The sequence below is a fragment of the Oncorhynchus gorbuscha genome, linkage group LG10 (assembly GCF_021184085.1).
Source record: "Oncorhynchus gorbuscha isolate QuinsamMale2020 ecotype Even-year linkage group LG10, OgorEven_v1.0, whole genome shotgun sequence".
NCBI lineage: Eukaryota > Metazoa > Chordata > Actinopteri > Salmoniformes > Salmonidae > Oncorhynchus > Oncorhynchus gorbuscha.
The window spans coordinates 11,267,985-11,284,161 of NC_060182.1; the positions used below are offsets into that span (position 1 = coordinate 11,267,985).

At 41.4% G+C, this 16,177-nt stretch overlaps 1 protein-coding gene across 6 annotated transcripts in view; it reads left to right on the top strand.

Annotated features, from left to right (window-relative positions):
- The window catches only part of LOC124045539 (extracellular sulfatase Sulf-2-like), a 367,147-nt gene that overhangs the window by 317,103 nt on the left and 33,867 nt on the right, over window positions 1-16,177 (top strand). For all 6 annotated transcript variants that reach the window (XM_046364888.1, XM_046364889.1, XM_046364887.1 and 3 more), the window contains 2 exons: window positions 5,872-6,022; window positions 7,183-7,358. In XM_046364888.1, the coding sequence (XP_046220844.1) occupies window positions 5,872-6,022; window positions 7,183-7,358 (327 nt within the window). The remainder of the gene's footprint in view (window positions 1-5,871; window positions 6,023-7,182; window positions 7,359-16,177) is intronic.

Below are 16,177 nucleotides of genomic sequence, written 5' to 3' on the forward strand. Positions count from 1 at the left end.
TCATTTTAAAGTGATATTAAGTCTATTTGCCTTTGATAGACAACTCTCAGACCTTTCCTGGTAGTTTGTTCCTGTAACTTAACTATCTCTTGCATATTGCTAAATCATCTTTATGGTGTCAGGTAAACAAACCACTTGCTCCTACCTGGCACGCAGGCGTCCCATCTAGAGCTCTGGAAATGCAAATGCGCTACGCTAAATGCTAATAGTATTAGTTAAAACTCAAACGTTCATTAAAATACACATGCAGGGTATTGAATTAAAGCTACACTCCTTGTGAATCCAGGCAACAAGTCAGATTTTTAAAATGCTTTTCGGCGAAAGCATGAGAAGCTATTATCTGATAGCATGTAACACCCCAAAAGACCCGCAGGGGACGTAAACAAAATAATTAGCATAGTCGGTGCTACACAAACCGCACAAATAAAATATAAAACATTCATTACCTTTGACCATCTTCTTTGTTGGCACTCCTAGATGTCCCATAATCACTATTGGGTCTTTTTTTCGATTAAATCGGTCCATATATAGCCTAGATATCGATCTATGAAGACTGTGTGATAAATGGAAAAAAATAGCGTTTCATTACGTAACGTCATTTTTTTAAATTCAAAAAGTCGACGATAAACTTTCACAAAACACTTCGAAATACTTTTGTAATGCAACTTTAGGTATTAGTAAACGTTAATAAGCGATCAAATTAATCACGAGACGTAGTGTGTTCTATAGGGGTCCGTCTTGAAATACTGTCCGTGTATCTCTCAACCAAAATATCCGGTCGAAGACCGGAAGAAATGGGCTGTCTCTTGTTCGTTTGACCAAGAAACAAATCCTAGGGAAATGACAAGACTGTTGACATCGTGTGGAAGCTGTAGGTACTGCCACCTCAGCCATATTTAATGTCTTTCGCCCATAACAATGGGTTGAAGCGGAGGATGGATATATTTTTCCACTTTCAGTGATCAGATTTTTCTGCACTTTCCAATGAAACGCACGTTCTGTTAAAGTCACAGCCGCGATTTAACCAGTTTTATAAACGTCTGAGTGTTTTCTATCCACACATACTAATCATATGCATATACTATATTCCTGGCATGAGTAGCAGGGCGCTGAAATGTTGCGCGATTTTTAACAGAATGTTCGAAAAAGTAGAGGGTAGACTGAAGAGGTTAATAGGCTAGTTGTATAGTCTTATCACGGATCACATTTGAGGTATATATAATATACTGTACATACATTATATGATAGATATTAACTCACTAAAATGAGCCCTGGTTCAAAAGTAGTGCACTATATATGGAATAGTGTAAGGGTGCCAATTGCTCCCAATCAGTGTCAGCTGAGCCCGGTCTAATGACACTCTCCCCCTGCTCAGGACTGTGGTATTTTATGTGCCTCTGTTTACTTGTTTACTTGCCTCAGAAGTACGCTGGATCTCTTTCTTCTGTAGAGTGCTTTAATCCGCTGGTGGCCTGTCAGCCTTCATTACGTTTCTCTGAGGAACTTTTCACTTTTTATTAAAGCACCCTCCTTGCCTCTCATTAATTCCTCAGAACACCCTTGGCCTCCCTATAGTTACCCCATTCATCCACCATGTCAAATCCCTCCGAACCCCTGTTCAGTTCGCCCTGCTTAGCTACACAGCTAGCACCCTTTAACTCCCAGTATTAATCCCCCTGCACCATGGAAACCTCCTATCAACCTCTTCCCCTCACTTCCTCCATCCATCAAAGACCTTATTGCCCCCTCCCCTCCCATATCTCCTCCCCTCCCACCATAACCTCGTAACTTCACCCCTTCTCCCACCATGCCCTGGTGTCAAAACCCCTCTACAGCCCCCTATAGCATCCAATCTCCAACCGTGAAATTCCTAATTTTTCTCTCTTCTCTGCAATTCCGTCTCCCACTCGGTTATTGGAAGTTGTTCTGTGTTGGGGAGAGAGAGAGAAAAAATGGTTGATTGCCTCTGAGACTCAGTGGTGATTGTCCCTGACCCCAACAATCCGATATTTCCCTCCCTTTTAAGAGGAAATGGCTTAGCAGTTCAGAAGCAGCTGGGAGTCTTAGACGTGAGAGAGACCTGCAAGGGTTGAACGGATTACACATTGTCCAATACAGTGGAGAGACCCAGCAGGGTGAGAGAGATAGAGGGAAGAAGAGAAATGAAGGAGGAGAGAGATATAGAACAGGCTGCAGCCTCGCTCCCTTTTGGCCAAGACACTTACATGTACATTAGTCATTTACCAGAGAGGCTAGGGGGTCTGGGGGTCTGGAGGAGATCCATAGGGGGTCTGGAGGAGGTCTGGAGGAGGTCTATACGGGGTCTGGAGGAGATCTGAAGGAGGTCTATAGGGGGTCTGGAGGAGTTCTGGAGGAGGTCTATAGGGGTCTGGCGGAGATCTGAAAGAGGTCTATAGGGGGTCTGGGGGTCTGGAGGAGGTCTATAGGGGTCTGGGGGTCTAGAGGAGGTCTATAGGGGGTCTGGAGGGGGTCTGGAGGAGGTCTATAGGAGATCTAAAGGAGGTCTATAGGGGGTCTGGGGGTCTGGAGGAGGTCTATAGGGGGTCTGGAGGAGGTCTGGAGGAGGTCTGGAGGAGGTCTATAGGAGGTCTGGAGGAGGTCTGGAGGAGGTCTATAGGAGGTCTGGAGGAGGTCTATAGGGGGTCTGGAGGAGGTCTGGAGGAGGTCTATAGGGGGTCTGGAGGAGGTCTGGAGGAGGTCTATAGGGGGTCTGGGGGTCTGGAGGAGGTCTATAGGGGGTCTGGGGGTCTGGAGGAGGTCTATAGGGGGTCTGGAGGAGGTCTGGAGGAGGTCTATAGGGGGTCTGGAGGAGGTCTGGAGGAGGTCTATAGGGGTCTGGAGGAGGTCTGGAGGAGGTCTATAGGGGGTCTGGAGGAGATCTGAAGGAGGTCTATAGGGGGTCTGGAGGAGGTCTGGAGGAGGTCTATAGGAGGTCTGGAGGAGGAGGGGGTCTGCTGGGGGTCTATAGGGGGTCTGCTGGGGGTCTATAGGGGGTCTGCTGGGGGTCTATAGGGGGTCTGCTGGGGGTCTATAGGAGGTCTTCTGGGGGTCTATAGGGGGACTGCTGGGGGTCTGGAGGAGGTCTGCTGGGGGTCTATAGGGGGTCTGCTGGGGGTCTATAGGGGGTCTGGAGAGGGTCTATAGGGGGTCTACTGGGGGTCTCGTGGGGGTCTGCTGGGGTTCTCGTGGGGGCAGTAGCACTGGAAGCATGCTAAATCTTCCTTTAATCACACCAAAGCTGAGATAAACCAAGGCAGCTGATCCTTTATCGCTGTGCTGCCAACTGTCACAGCTATTAAAGCTACTTGGATACACCACAGAGCTAGTGGACCGTCTGGGAGAGATACAGAGGGAGAGAGGAAAGACAGATACGGAGGGAAAGATGGGGAGTAGTGGAGGGAGGGTGCGATGGAGGGAACAGGTGAGAGTGGAGGGAGGGTGAGATGGAGGGAACAGGTGAGAGTGGAGGGAGTAACGCAATCACATGATAAGAGCCATTTGTTTTCTGGAGATAATTCAGATGGTGGTGATGCCCCCCCCAACCCCTCCTGGTGTGTGTGTGTGTGTGTGTGTGTGTGTGTGTGTGTGTGTGTGTGTGTGTGTGTGTGTGTGTGTGTGTGTGTGTGTGTGTGTGTGTGTGTGTGTGTGTGTGTGTGTGTGTGTGTGTAACACACAAATCAGACACACACACAACATCCTCCCACTGCACAACTCACAGGAGAGAGAGTCTTTTTAATTTAACCAGTGACCAGCCAGCCACCAGCCCCAATACATTTCCCTCCTCCCATTGTCCTAATGTATACATCTTGACCAAAAGTGCTCGTGGAACATCTCCTTCAGAAATCATGGGCATTAACATGGAGTTGGTCCCCCCTTTGCTGCTATAACAGCCTCCACTCTCCTGAGAAGGCTTTCCAATAAATGTTGGAACATTGCTGCGGGGACTTGCTTCCATTCAGCCACAAGAGCGTTAGTGAGATCAGGCGATGATGTTGGGCGATTAGGCCTGGTTCGCAGTCGGCGTTCCAATTCTTCCCAAATGTGTTTGATGTGGTTGAGGTCAGGGCTCTGTGCAGACCAGACATGTTCTTCCACACCGAATTCAACAAACCATTTCTATATGGACCTCGCTTTGTGCACGGGGGCATTGTCATGCTGAAACAGGAAAGGGCCTTCCCCAGACTGTTGCCACAATGTTGGAAGCACAGAATCGTCTAGAATGTCATTGTATGCTGTAGAGTTACCAGTTGGTAGAGCATGGCGCTTGTAACGCCAGGGTAGTGGGTTCGATCCCCGGGACCACCCATACGTAGAATGTATGCACACATGACTGTAAGTCGCTTTGGATAAAAGCGTCTGCTTAATGGCATATATTATTATATTATTATATATTATTATATATTATTATATATTATATATATATATTAGTTAAGATTTCCCTTCACTCAAACTAATGGGTCCTTTTGCCCGAACCACAAAAAACAGCCCCAGACCATTATTCCTCCTCCACCAAACGTTACAGGTGGCACTATGCATTCGGGTAAGAAGTGTTCTCCTGGCATCCCCCGAACCAAGATTCTCTTCATTACAGGCCATTCTACTGCCAATGTTTGTTTATGGAGATTTCATGGCTGTGTTCCCGATTTTATACAACTGTCAGCAACGAGTGTGGCTGAAATAGAATCCACTAATTTAACGCCCACATACTTTTGGCCACGTAGTTCATCATATACAGTAATTTACTCTCCTGCCTCACACACACACACACACATGCAGTCACACACACACACACACAGTCACACACACACACACAGTCACACACACACATACAGTCACACGCACACGCACAGTCACACACACACACACGCACAGTCACACACACACACACACACACACAGTCACACACACACACACACAGTCACACACACACACACACACACACACACACACACACACACACACACACACACACACACACACACACACACACACACACACACACACACACACACACACACACACACACACACACACACACACACACACAGGGGAGTATGCAGTGGAGGTGTTCCACCAGAAGACAGTTGTATTTTTGTACAATACAGATCTAGTTCATTAAAGACAGACTAAACCATCACAACCAAGAACAATGGAATCACCTGCCAAGAACAATGGAAACACCTACCAAGAACAATGGAATCACCTACCAAGAACAATGGAATCACCTACCAAGAACAATGGAATCACCTACCAAGAACAATGGAATCACCTGCCAAGAACAATGGAATCACCTACCAAGAACAATGGAATCACCTACCAAGAACAATGGAATCACCTACCAAGAACAATGGAATCACCTACCAAGAACAATGGAATCACCTGCCAAGAACAATGGAATCACCTACCATGAACAATGGAATCACCTACCAAGAACAATGGAATCACCTACCAAGAACAATGGAATCACCTACCAAGAACAATGGAATCACCTCCCAAGAACAATGGAATCACCTACCAAGAACAATGGAATCACCTACCAAGAACAATGGAATCACCTACCAAGAACAATGGAATCACCTCCCAAGAACAATGGAATCACCTACCAAGAACAATGGAATAACCTACCAAGAACAATGGAATCACCTACCTGTTTTCCATTACCTATGAATGCTATATTTGGGTCAAGAGTTAATTGTGTTGGGGACTTTGTGTCTATGAGTGATCCCTCTACACCTAAAGCTTAAAACTTAAAACTCAATGGCAAAAACTTTTCAAAATATACTTTTGTCAATGTGTCAATACGATGTCACTGAACTCCTCTGAACCCTTTTGCTCCCTGTCTTCTCTCAGCACTCCCAGCTACAACTATGCCCCGAACCCAGACAAGCACTGGATCATGAGTTACACTGGTTCTATGAAACCCATCCACATGGAGTTCACCAACATGCTACAGAGGAAGAGGCTGCAGACCCTGCTCTCTGTGGACGACAGCGTGGAGAAGGTGAGCCTGGCACCTCCCCCTAAATACAGGATCCCTTTACGGCTCTGTTGGTAGAGCATGGCGCTTGCAAGATCAGGGTATTGTGTTTGATTCCCGGGGCCACCCTTATGTAAAATGTATGCACGCATGACTGTAAGTTGCTTCAGATAAAAGTGTCTGCTAAATGGGATACATTATCATCATATATTATTCATTCTGCATGTTTCCATCTGTACCTGTCCATCACTACATAGCATTGCCCTAGTAGAGACCATCAGTACATTCCATTGCCCTAGCAGAGACCATCACTATCTGTCCTGTGTTAATTGCTGTCTGTCCTGTGTTCTAGGTGTATAACATGCTATCTGTCCTGCGTTCTGGGTGTATAACATGCTATCTGTCCTGTGTTCTAGGTGTATAACATGCTATCTGTCCTGTGTTCTAGGTGTATAACATGCTATCTGTCCTGTGTTCTAGGTGTATAACATGCTATCTGTCCTGTGTTCTAGGTGTATAACATGCTATCTGTCCTGCGTTCTGGGTGTATAACATGCTATCTGTCCTGTGTTCTAGGTGTATAACATGCTATCTGTCCTGTGTTCTAGGTGTATAACATGCTATCTGTCCTGTGTTCTAGGTGTATAACATGCTATCTGTCCTGTGTTCTAGGTGTATAACATGCTATCTGTCCTGTGTTCTAGGTGTATAACATGCTATCTGTCCTGTGTTCTAGGTGTATAACATGCTATCTGTCCTGTGTTCTAGGTGTATAACATACTATCTGTCCTGTGTTCTAGGTGTATAACATGCTATCTGTCCTGTGTTCTAGGTGTATAACATGCTATCTGTCCTGTGTTCTAGGTGTATAACATGCTATCTGTCCTGTGTTCTAGGTGTATAACATACTATCTGTCCTGTGTTCTAGGTGTATAACATGCTATCTGTCCTGTGTTCTAGGTGTATAACATGCTATCTGTCCTGTGTTCTAGGTGTATAACATGCTATCTGTCCTGTGTTCTAGGTGTATAACATGCTATCTGTCCTGTGTTCTAGGTGTATAACATGCTATCTGTCCTGTGTTCTAGGTGTATAACATGCTATCTGTCCTGTGTTCTAGGTGTATAACATGCTATCTGTCCTGTGTTCTAGGTGTATAACATGCTATCTGTCCTGTGTTCTAGGTGTATAACATGCTGGCTGAGACTGGAGAACTGGACAACACATATATCATCTACACAGCTGACCACGGCTACCACATTGGCCAGTTTGGCCTGGTCAAGGGCAAGTCCATGCCCTACGAGTTTGACATTCGAGTACCCTTCTACATCCGAGGGCCCAACGTGGAGGCAGGAGCCAGGTGAGGTTCTAAGGGCTGTTGTATCATATGGCTGTATGGGTGCTGATCTGTGGATGACATAACCCCCGTGGAACTGATCCATACATACTAACATCAAACCTTTTGTGACATTATACATCATCCACATCCTCTACATAGCTGCTCTATCCCCCTGATCACTCCGTAAGACCACTGGCAGAGAGAGAGAGAGATGAGAGATGAGGTAGAGATGAGAGAAAGAGATGGGAGATGTCTATTCATATTACAATAGAAGAACAGTAACATCTGCCTGATCACAGAGGGATTGACTTTGTTTTGCTCTCATTTGTTTGGATGATTTAGACAGTCAGTTGAACATCACCATTCAGTGTCAAGTCCTCTTGGGCCAGGGGACACTCAGACACTCCATATACAGTTGAAGTAGGATGTTTACATACACGTAGCTTGGAGTAATAAAAACTAGTTTTTCAACCACTCCACAAATTTCTTGATAACAAAGTATAGTTTTGGCAAGTTGGTTAGAACATCTACTTTGTGCATGACACAAGTTATTTTTCCAACAATTGTTTACAGACAGATCATTTAACTTATAATTCACTGTATCACAATTTCAGTGGGTCAGAAGTTTACATACACTAAGTTGACTGTGCCTTTAAACAGCTGGCTTTAGAAGCTTCTGATAGGCTAATTGACATCATTTGAGTCAACTGGAGGTGTACCTGTGGATGTATTTCAAGACCTATCTTCAAACGCAGTGCCACTTTGCTTGACATCATTGAAAAATCAAAAGAAATCAGTCAAGACCTCCGAAAGAAAATTGTACACCTCAAAAAGTCTGGTTCATCCTTGGGAGAAATTTCCAAATGCCTGAAGGTTCCACAATCATTTGTACAAGCAATAGTATGCAAGTATAAACGCCATGGGACCACGCAGCCGTCAAACCGCTCAGGAAGGAGACGCGTTCTGTCTCCTAGGGATGAACGTACTTTGGTGCGAAAAATGCAAATCAATCACAGAACAGCAAAGGAACTTGTGAAGATGCTGGAGGAAACAGGTACAAAAGTATATATATTCACAGTAAAACGAGTCATATATCAACAAAACCTGAAAGGCCACTCAGCAAGGAAGAAGCCACTGCTCCTAAACCGCCATAAAAAAGCCAGACTATGGTTTGCAACTGCACATGGGAACAAAGATCATACTTTTTGGAGAAATGTCCTCTGGTCTGATGAAACAATAATATAACTGTTTGGCCATAATAACCATTGCTATGTTTGGAGGAAAAAGGGGGAGGCTTGCAAGCCGAAGAACACCATCCCAACCGTGAAGCACGGGGTCGGCAACATCATGTTTTGGGGTGCTTTGCTGCAGGAGGGACTGGTGCACTTCACAAAATAGATGGCTGCATGAGGGAGGAACATTACGTGGATATAATGAAGCAACATCTTAAGACATCAGTCAGGAACTTAAAGCTTGGTCATAAATGGGTCTTCCAAATGGACAACGATACCAAACATACCTCCAGAGTTGTGGCAAAATGGCTTAAGGACAACAAAGTCATGGTATTGGAGTGGCCATCACAAAGCCCTGATCTCAATCCCATAGAAAATTTGTGGTTAGAACTGAAATAACGTGTGCGAGTAAGGAGGCCTACAAACCTGACTCAGTTACACCAGCTCTGTCAGGAGGAATGGGCCAAAATTCACCTAACTTATTGTGGGAAGCTTGTGGAAGGCTATTCGAAACATTTAACCAAAGTTAAACAATTTAAAGGCAATGCTACCAAATACTATTTGAGTGGATGTAAACTTCTGACGCACTGGGAATGTGATGAAAGAAATAAAAGCTGGAATAAATCATTCTCTCTACTACTGTTCTGACATTACACACTCTTAACATAAAGCGGTGATTCTAACTGACCTAAAACAGGGATGTTTTTTACGAGGATTAAATGTCAGGAATTGTGAAATACTGATTTTAAATGTTTTTGGCTAAGGTGTATGTGTCAGGAGCGTCGTAGTGGGGAGACCAAAGCTCAGCGTGGTGTGAATACATCCTTTTAATGATACACGAAAAAACACAAAGTACACTAAACAAGCAAACAAACAAAAGAACAAGACAAGTGTGACCGCTATCAATACTGAGTGTAAACATTCAACATCACATAGACAATAACCCACCAACCACAATACAAAACAGGCTACCTAAATATGGTTCCCAATCAGAGACAACGACAAACACCTGCCACTGATTGAGAACCATATCAGGCCAAAACACATAGAAACAGACTAACTAGACATGCAACATAGAATGTCCACTCATATCACACCCTGACCAACCAAAACATAGAAACAAACAACGCAAATAATGGTCAGAGTGTGACAGTATGTAAACCTTCGACTTCAACTCTATATCACTATTCAAGAAATGACCCAGATGCAGACACAGGAGGCAGATAGTTTGAATCTCAAAATGTTTATTTTAACACAGGGGGCAGGCAGAGGGCATATCGAGGGCAGGCAGAGGTTCGTCGTAATCCAGGAGAGTCAGACAGGTACAGGACAGCAGGCAGGATCAGGGTCAGGACAGGTACAGGACAGCAGGCAGGATCAGGGTCAGACAGGTACAGGACAGCAGGCAGGATCAGGGTCAGACAGGTACAGGACAGCAGGCAGGATCAGGGTCAGACAGGTACAGGACAGCAGGCAGGATCAGGGTCAGACAGGTACAGGACAGCAGGCAGGATCAGGGTCAGACAGGTACAGGACAGCAGGCAGGATCAGGGTCAGACAGGTACAGGACAGCAGGCAGGATCAGGGTCAGACAGGTACAGGACAGCAGGCAGGATCAGGGTCAGGACAGGTACAGGACAGCAGGCAGGATCAGGGTCAGGACAGGTACAGGACAGCAGGCAGGATCAGGGTCAGGACAGGTACAGGACAGCAGGCAGGATCAGGGTCAGGACAGGTACAGGACAGCAGGCAGGATCAGGGTCAGACAGGTACAGGACAGCAGGCAGGATCAGGGTCAGACAGGTACAGGACAGCAGGCAGGATCAGGGTCAGACAGGTACAGGACAGCAGGCAGGATCAGGGTCAGACAGGTACAGGACAGCAGGCAGGATCAGGGTCAGACAGGTACAGGACAGCAGGCAGGATCAGGGTCAGGACAGGTACAGGACAGCAGGCAGGATCAGGGTCAGACAGGTACAGGACAGCAGGCAGGATCAGGGTCAGACAGGTACAGGACAGCAGGCAGGATCAGGGTCAGACAGGTACAGGACAGCAGGCAGGATCAGGGTCAGGATCAGGGTCAGGATCAGAGTCAGACAGGTACAGGACAGCAGGCAGGATCAGGGTCAGGACAGGTACAGGACAGCAGGCAGGATCAGGGTCAGGATCAGGGTCAGGATCAGGGTCAGGACAGGCAGAAGTGTCAGAACCAGGAAGACTAAAAACAAAAACTTGAGAAAGAGGAAAATGGGAAAATACACACTGGTACGACCCGACAAAGACAAGTCGAGCTGGCAACAGGCAAACAGGAAATGCAGGTATAATCACACAGGGTATAAAAAAATCAAATCAAATTTTATTTGTCACATACACATGGTTAGCAGATGTTAATGCGAGTGTAGCGAAATGCTTGTGCTTCTAGTTCCGACAATGCAGTGATAACCAACAAGTAATCTAACTAACAATTCCAAAACTACTGTCTTATACACAGTGTAAGGGGATAAGGAACATGTACATAAGGATATATGAATGAGTGATGGTACAGAGCAGCATACAGTAGATGGTATCGAGTACAGTATATACATATGAGATGAGTGTGTAGACAAAGTAAACAAAGTGGCATAGTTAAAGTGGCTAGTGATACATGTGTTACATAAGGATGCAGTCGATGTTGTAGAGTACAGTATATACATATGCATATGAGATGAATAATGTAGGGTAAGTAACATTATATAAGGTAGCATTGTTTAAAGTGGCTAGTGATATATTTACATCATTTCCCATCAATTCCCATTATTAAAATGGCTGGAGTTGGGTCAGTGTCAATGACAGTGTGTTGGAAAACGATGGGGTTGTGCTCTACGACCCCCACAATTGTCATGGGATTCGTCTGAAGGTACATACAAATGAATGAAAGTATGGAGGTCGTTTTCTTTTCATCAGAAATAAGGGGTTAAATGTGTCCCAAAAAAACATTTCCTGAGCATTCTCATATCTCCTAGATATAGGACAGATACTTCACCACCTTATTCCTTATGAAGTACTGTTTTCTTCTTGTTCTTTTTTTACATGTATGTGATATTTAATGCTTTTCTATGGGCTATAATAGTAAAGGACAAATTCTATATTTTGTCAAATCATTTTTTGATATTTTTTTATACCTAAAATGGTCCTAAAATTCATGTTCGTCTTAAAACAATTCCATTAGGTTAGCTTAGTAAGGAATAGAGGGAGTGAAGGGAGTGTGCCTAAGATGGGGGATTTACTTTTGGAGGGAAGGAAGAAAGGTGAAAGGAATCCGGTGTATGGTTGACATGACTGGACAAATGGCCTACAGAGCCTAAGGGTTGAATACCCCCCCTTTCCTCTCCGTCTGTCCTGAGAGTCCTCCAATTCTCTTCTGTCTGGACTCTAGATCTCTGGAGCAGATATTTGTCAGCTTCACATGTTTATGATGTGTTACCTGACCCCTCTACTCTCTTTCTCTCTCAATTCAATTCAAGGTGTTTCATTGGCATGGGAAACATATGTTATCATTGCCAAAGCAAGTTAAATTGATAACATACAAAAGTGATTTATGTTTGTGAACAGAGCCCCAGGACCAGCTTGCTTAGGGGACTCTTCTCTAGGTTCATCTCTCTGTAGGGTGTGTTTGTGAACAGAGCCCCAGGACCAGCTTGGTTAGGGGACTCTTCTCTAGGTTCATCTCTCTGTAGGGTGTGTTTGTGAACAGAGCCCCAGGACCAGCTTGGTTAGGGGACTCTTCTCTAGGTTCATCTCTCTGTAGGGTGTGTTTGTGAACAGAGCCCCAGGACCAGCTTGGTTAGGGGACTCTTCTCTAGGTTCATCTCTCTGTAGGGTGTGTTTGTGAACAGAGCCCCAGGACCAGCTTGGTTAGGGGACTCTTCTCTAGGTTCATCTCTCTGTAGGGTGTGTTTGTGAACAGAGCCCCAGGACCAGCTTGGTTAGGGGACTCTTCTCTAGGTTCATCTCTCTGTAGGGTGTGTTTGTGAACAGAGCCCCAGGACCAGCTTGGTTAGGGGACTCTTCTCTAGGTTCATCTCTCTGTAGGGTGTGTTTGTGAACAGAGCCCCAGGACCAGCTTGGTTAGGGGACTCTTCTCTAGGTTCATCTCTCTGTAGGGTGTGTTTGTGAACAGAGCCCCAGGACCAGCTTGGTTAGGGGACTCTTCTCTAGGTTCATCTCTCTGTAGGTGATGGCTTTGTTAAGGAAGGTTTGGGAATCGCTTCCTTGGTTGTAGATTTTAACGTATTTTTTCTGGTTTTTATCATTAGCGGGTATCGGCCTAATTCTGCTCTCCATTCATTATTTGGCGTTTTACGTTCTACACAGAGGATATTTTTTGCAGAATTAAGCTTAAGCTGCATCCCTGTCTCACCCCACGGCCCTGTGGGAAGAAATGTGCTCTTTTTTGTACATTTTAACCTCACACTTGTCTTTTGTGTACATGGATTTTATAATGTCATATTTTTTTCCCCTTCTCTCACTTTCTCTCTCTCTCTCTATATATATATGTCTATATATCTCTATATATCTTTCTCTTTCTGTTTCTCTCTCTCTCTATATATATATATATGTCTATATATCTCTATATATCTTTCTCTTTCTGTTTCTCTCTCTCTCTCTATATATATATATGTCTATATATCTCTATATATCTTTCTCTTTCTGTTTCTCTCTCTCTCTATATATATATGTCTATATATCTCTATATATCTTTCTCTTTCTGTTTCTCTCTCTCTCTATATATATATATGTCTATATATCTCTATATATATCTCTATATATATGTCTATATATCTCTATATATCTTTCTCTTTCTGTTTCTCTCTCTCTCTATATATATATGTCTATATATCTCTATATATCTTTCTCTTTCTGTTTCTCTCTCTCTCTATATATATATATGTCTATATATCTCTATATATCTCTATATATATGTCTATATATCTCTATATATCTTTCTCTTTCTGTTTCTCTCTCTCTCTATATATATATATGTCTATATATCTCTATATATCTCTATATATATGTCTATATATCTCTATATATCTTTCTCTTTCTGTTTCTCTCTCTCTCTCTCTATATATATATGTCTATATATCTCTATATATCTTTCTCTTTCTGTTTCTCTCTCTCTCTATATATATATATGTCTATATATCTCTATATATCTCTCTATATATGTCTATATATCTATATATATCTTTCTATTTCTGTTTCTTTCTCTTTCTGTTTCTCTCTCTCTCTATATATATATGTCTATATATCTCTATATATCTTTCTCTTTCTGTTTCTCTCTCTCTCTATATATATATATGTCTATATATCTCTATATATCTTTCTCTTTCTGTTTCTCTCTCTCTCTATATATATATATGTCTATATATCTCTATATATCTCTCTCTATATATATATATATGTCTATATATCTCTATATATCTTTCTCTTTCTGTTTCTCTCTCTCTCTCTCTATATATATATGTCTATATATCTCTATATATCTTTCTCTTTCTGTTTCTCTCTCTCTCTATATATATATATGTCTATATATCTCTATATATCTCTATATATATGTCTATATATCTCTATATATCTTTCTCTTTCTGTTTCTCTCTCTCTCTATATATATATATATGTCTATATATCTCTATATATCTTTCTCTTTCTGTTTCTCTCTCTCTCTATATATATATGTCTATATATCTCTATATATCTTTCTCTTTCTGTTTCTCTCTCTCTCTATATATATATATGTCTATATATCTCTATATATCTCTATATATATGTCTATATATCTCTATATATCTTTCTCTTTCTGTTTCTCTCTCTCTCTATATATATATATATGTCTATATATCTCTATATATCTTTCTCTTTCTGTTTCTCTCTCTCTCTATATATATATGTCTATATATCTCTATATATCTCTATATATATGTCTATATATCTCTATATATCTTTCTCTTTCTGTTTCTCTCTCTCTCACTTTCTCTCTCTCTCTCTATATATATATGTCTATATATCTCTATATATCTTTCTCTTTCTGTTTTTCTCTCTCTCTCTCACTTTTTCTCTCTCTCTATATATATATATGTCTATATATCTCTATATATCTTTCTCTTTCTGTTTCTCTCTCTCTCTATATATCTTTTCTCTTTCTTCTCTCTCTCTCTCTATATATATATGTCTATATATCTCTATATATCTTTCTCTTTCTGTTTCTCTCTCTCTCTCTATATATATATGTCTATATATCTCTATATATCTTTCTCTTTCTGTTTCTCTCTCTCTCACTTTCTCTCTCTCTCTATATATATATATGTCTATATATCTCTATATATCTTTCTCTTTCTGTTTCTCTCTCTCTCTATATATATATATGTCTATATATCTCTATATATCTTTCTCTTTCTGTTTCTCTCTCTCTCACTTTCTCTCTCTCTCTATATATATATATGTCTATATATCTCTATATATCTTTCTCTTTCTGTTTCTCTCTCTCTCTCTATATATATATATGTCTATATATCTCTATATATCTTTCTCTTTCTGTTTCTCTCTCTCTCTCTATATATATATGTCTATATATCTCTATATATCTTTCTCTTTCTGTTTCTCTCTCTCTCTCTATATATATATGTCTATATATCTCTATATATCTTTCTCTTTCTGTTTCTCTCTCTCTCTCTATATATATATATGTCTATATATCTCTATATATCTTTCTCTTTCTGTTTCTCTCTCTCTCTCTATATATATATATGTCTATATATCTCTATATATCTTTCTCTTTCTGTTTCTCTCTCTCTCTATATATATATATATGTCTATATATCTCTATATATCTTTCTCTTTCTGTTTCTCTCTCTCTCTATATATATATATGTCTATATATCTCTATATATCTTTCTCTTTCTGTTTCTCTCTCTCTCATCTTTCTCTTTCTGTTTCTCTCTCTCTCTATATATATATATGTCTATATATCTCTATATATCTTTCTCTTTCTGTTTCTCTCTCTATATATCTCATCTTTCTCTTTCTTTCTCTCTCTCTCTATATATATATATATGTCTATATATCTCTATATATCTTTCTCTTTCTGTTTCTCTCTCTATATATCTCTATATATCTTTCTCTTTCTCTCTCTCTCTATATATATATATATGTCTATATATCTCTATATATCTTTCTCTTTCTGTTTCTCTCTCTATATATCTCTATATACTTTCTCTCTCTCTCTATATATATATATATGTCTATATATCTCTATATATCTTTCTCTTTCTGTTTCTTCTCTCTCTCTCATCTTTCTCTTTCTGTTTCTCTCTCTCTATATATATATATATGTCTATATATCTCTATATATCTTTCTCTTTCTGTTTCTCTCTCTCTCACTTTCTCTCTCTCTCTCTATATATATATATGTCTATATATCTCTATATATCTTTCTCTTTCTGTTTCTCTCTCTCTCACTTTCTCTCTCTCTCTATATATATATGTCTTTATATATATATATATATATATATGTCTATATATCTCTATATATCTTTCTCTTTCTGTTTCTCTCTCTCTCACTTTCTCTCT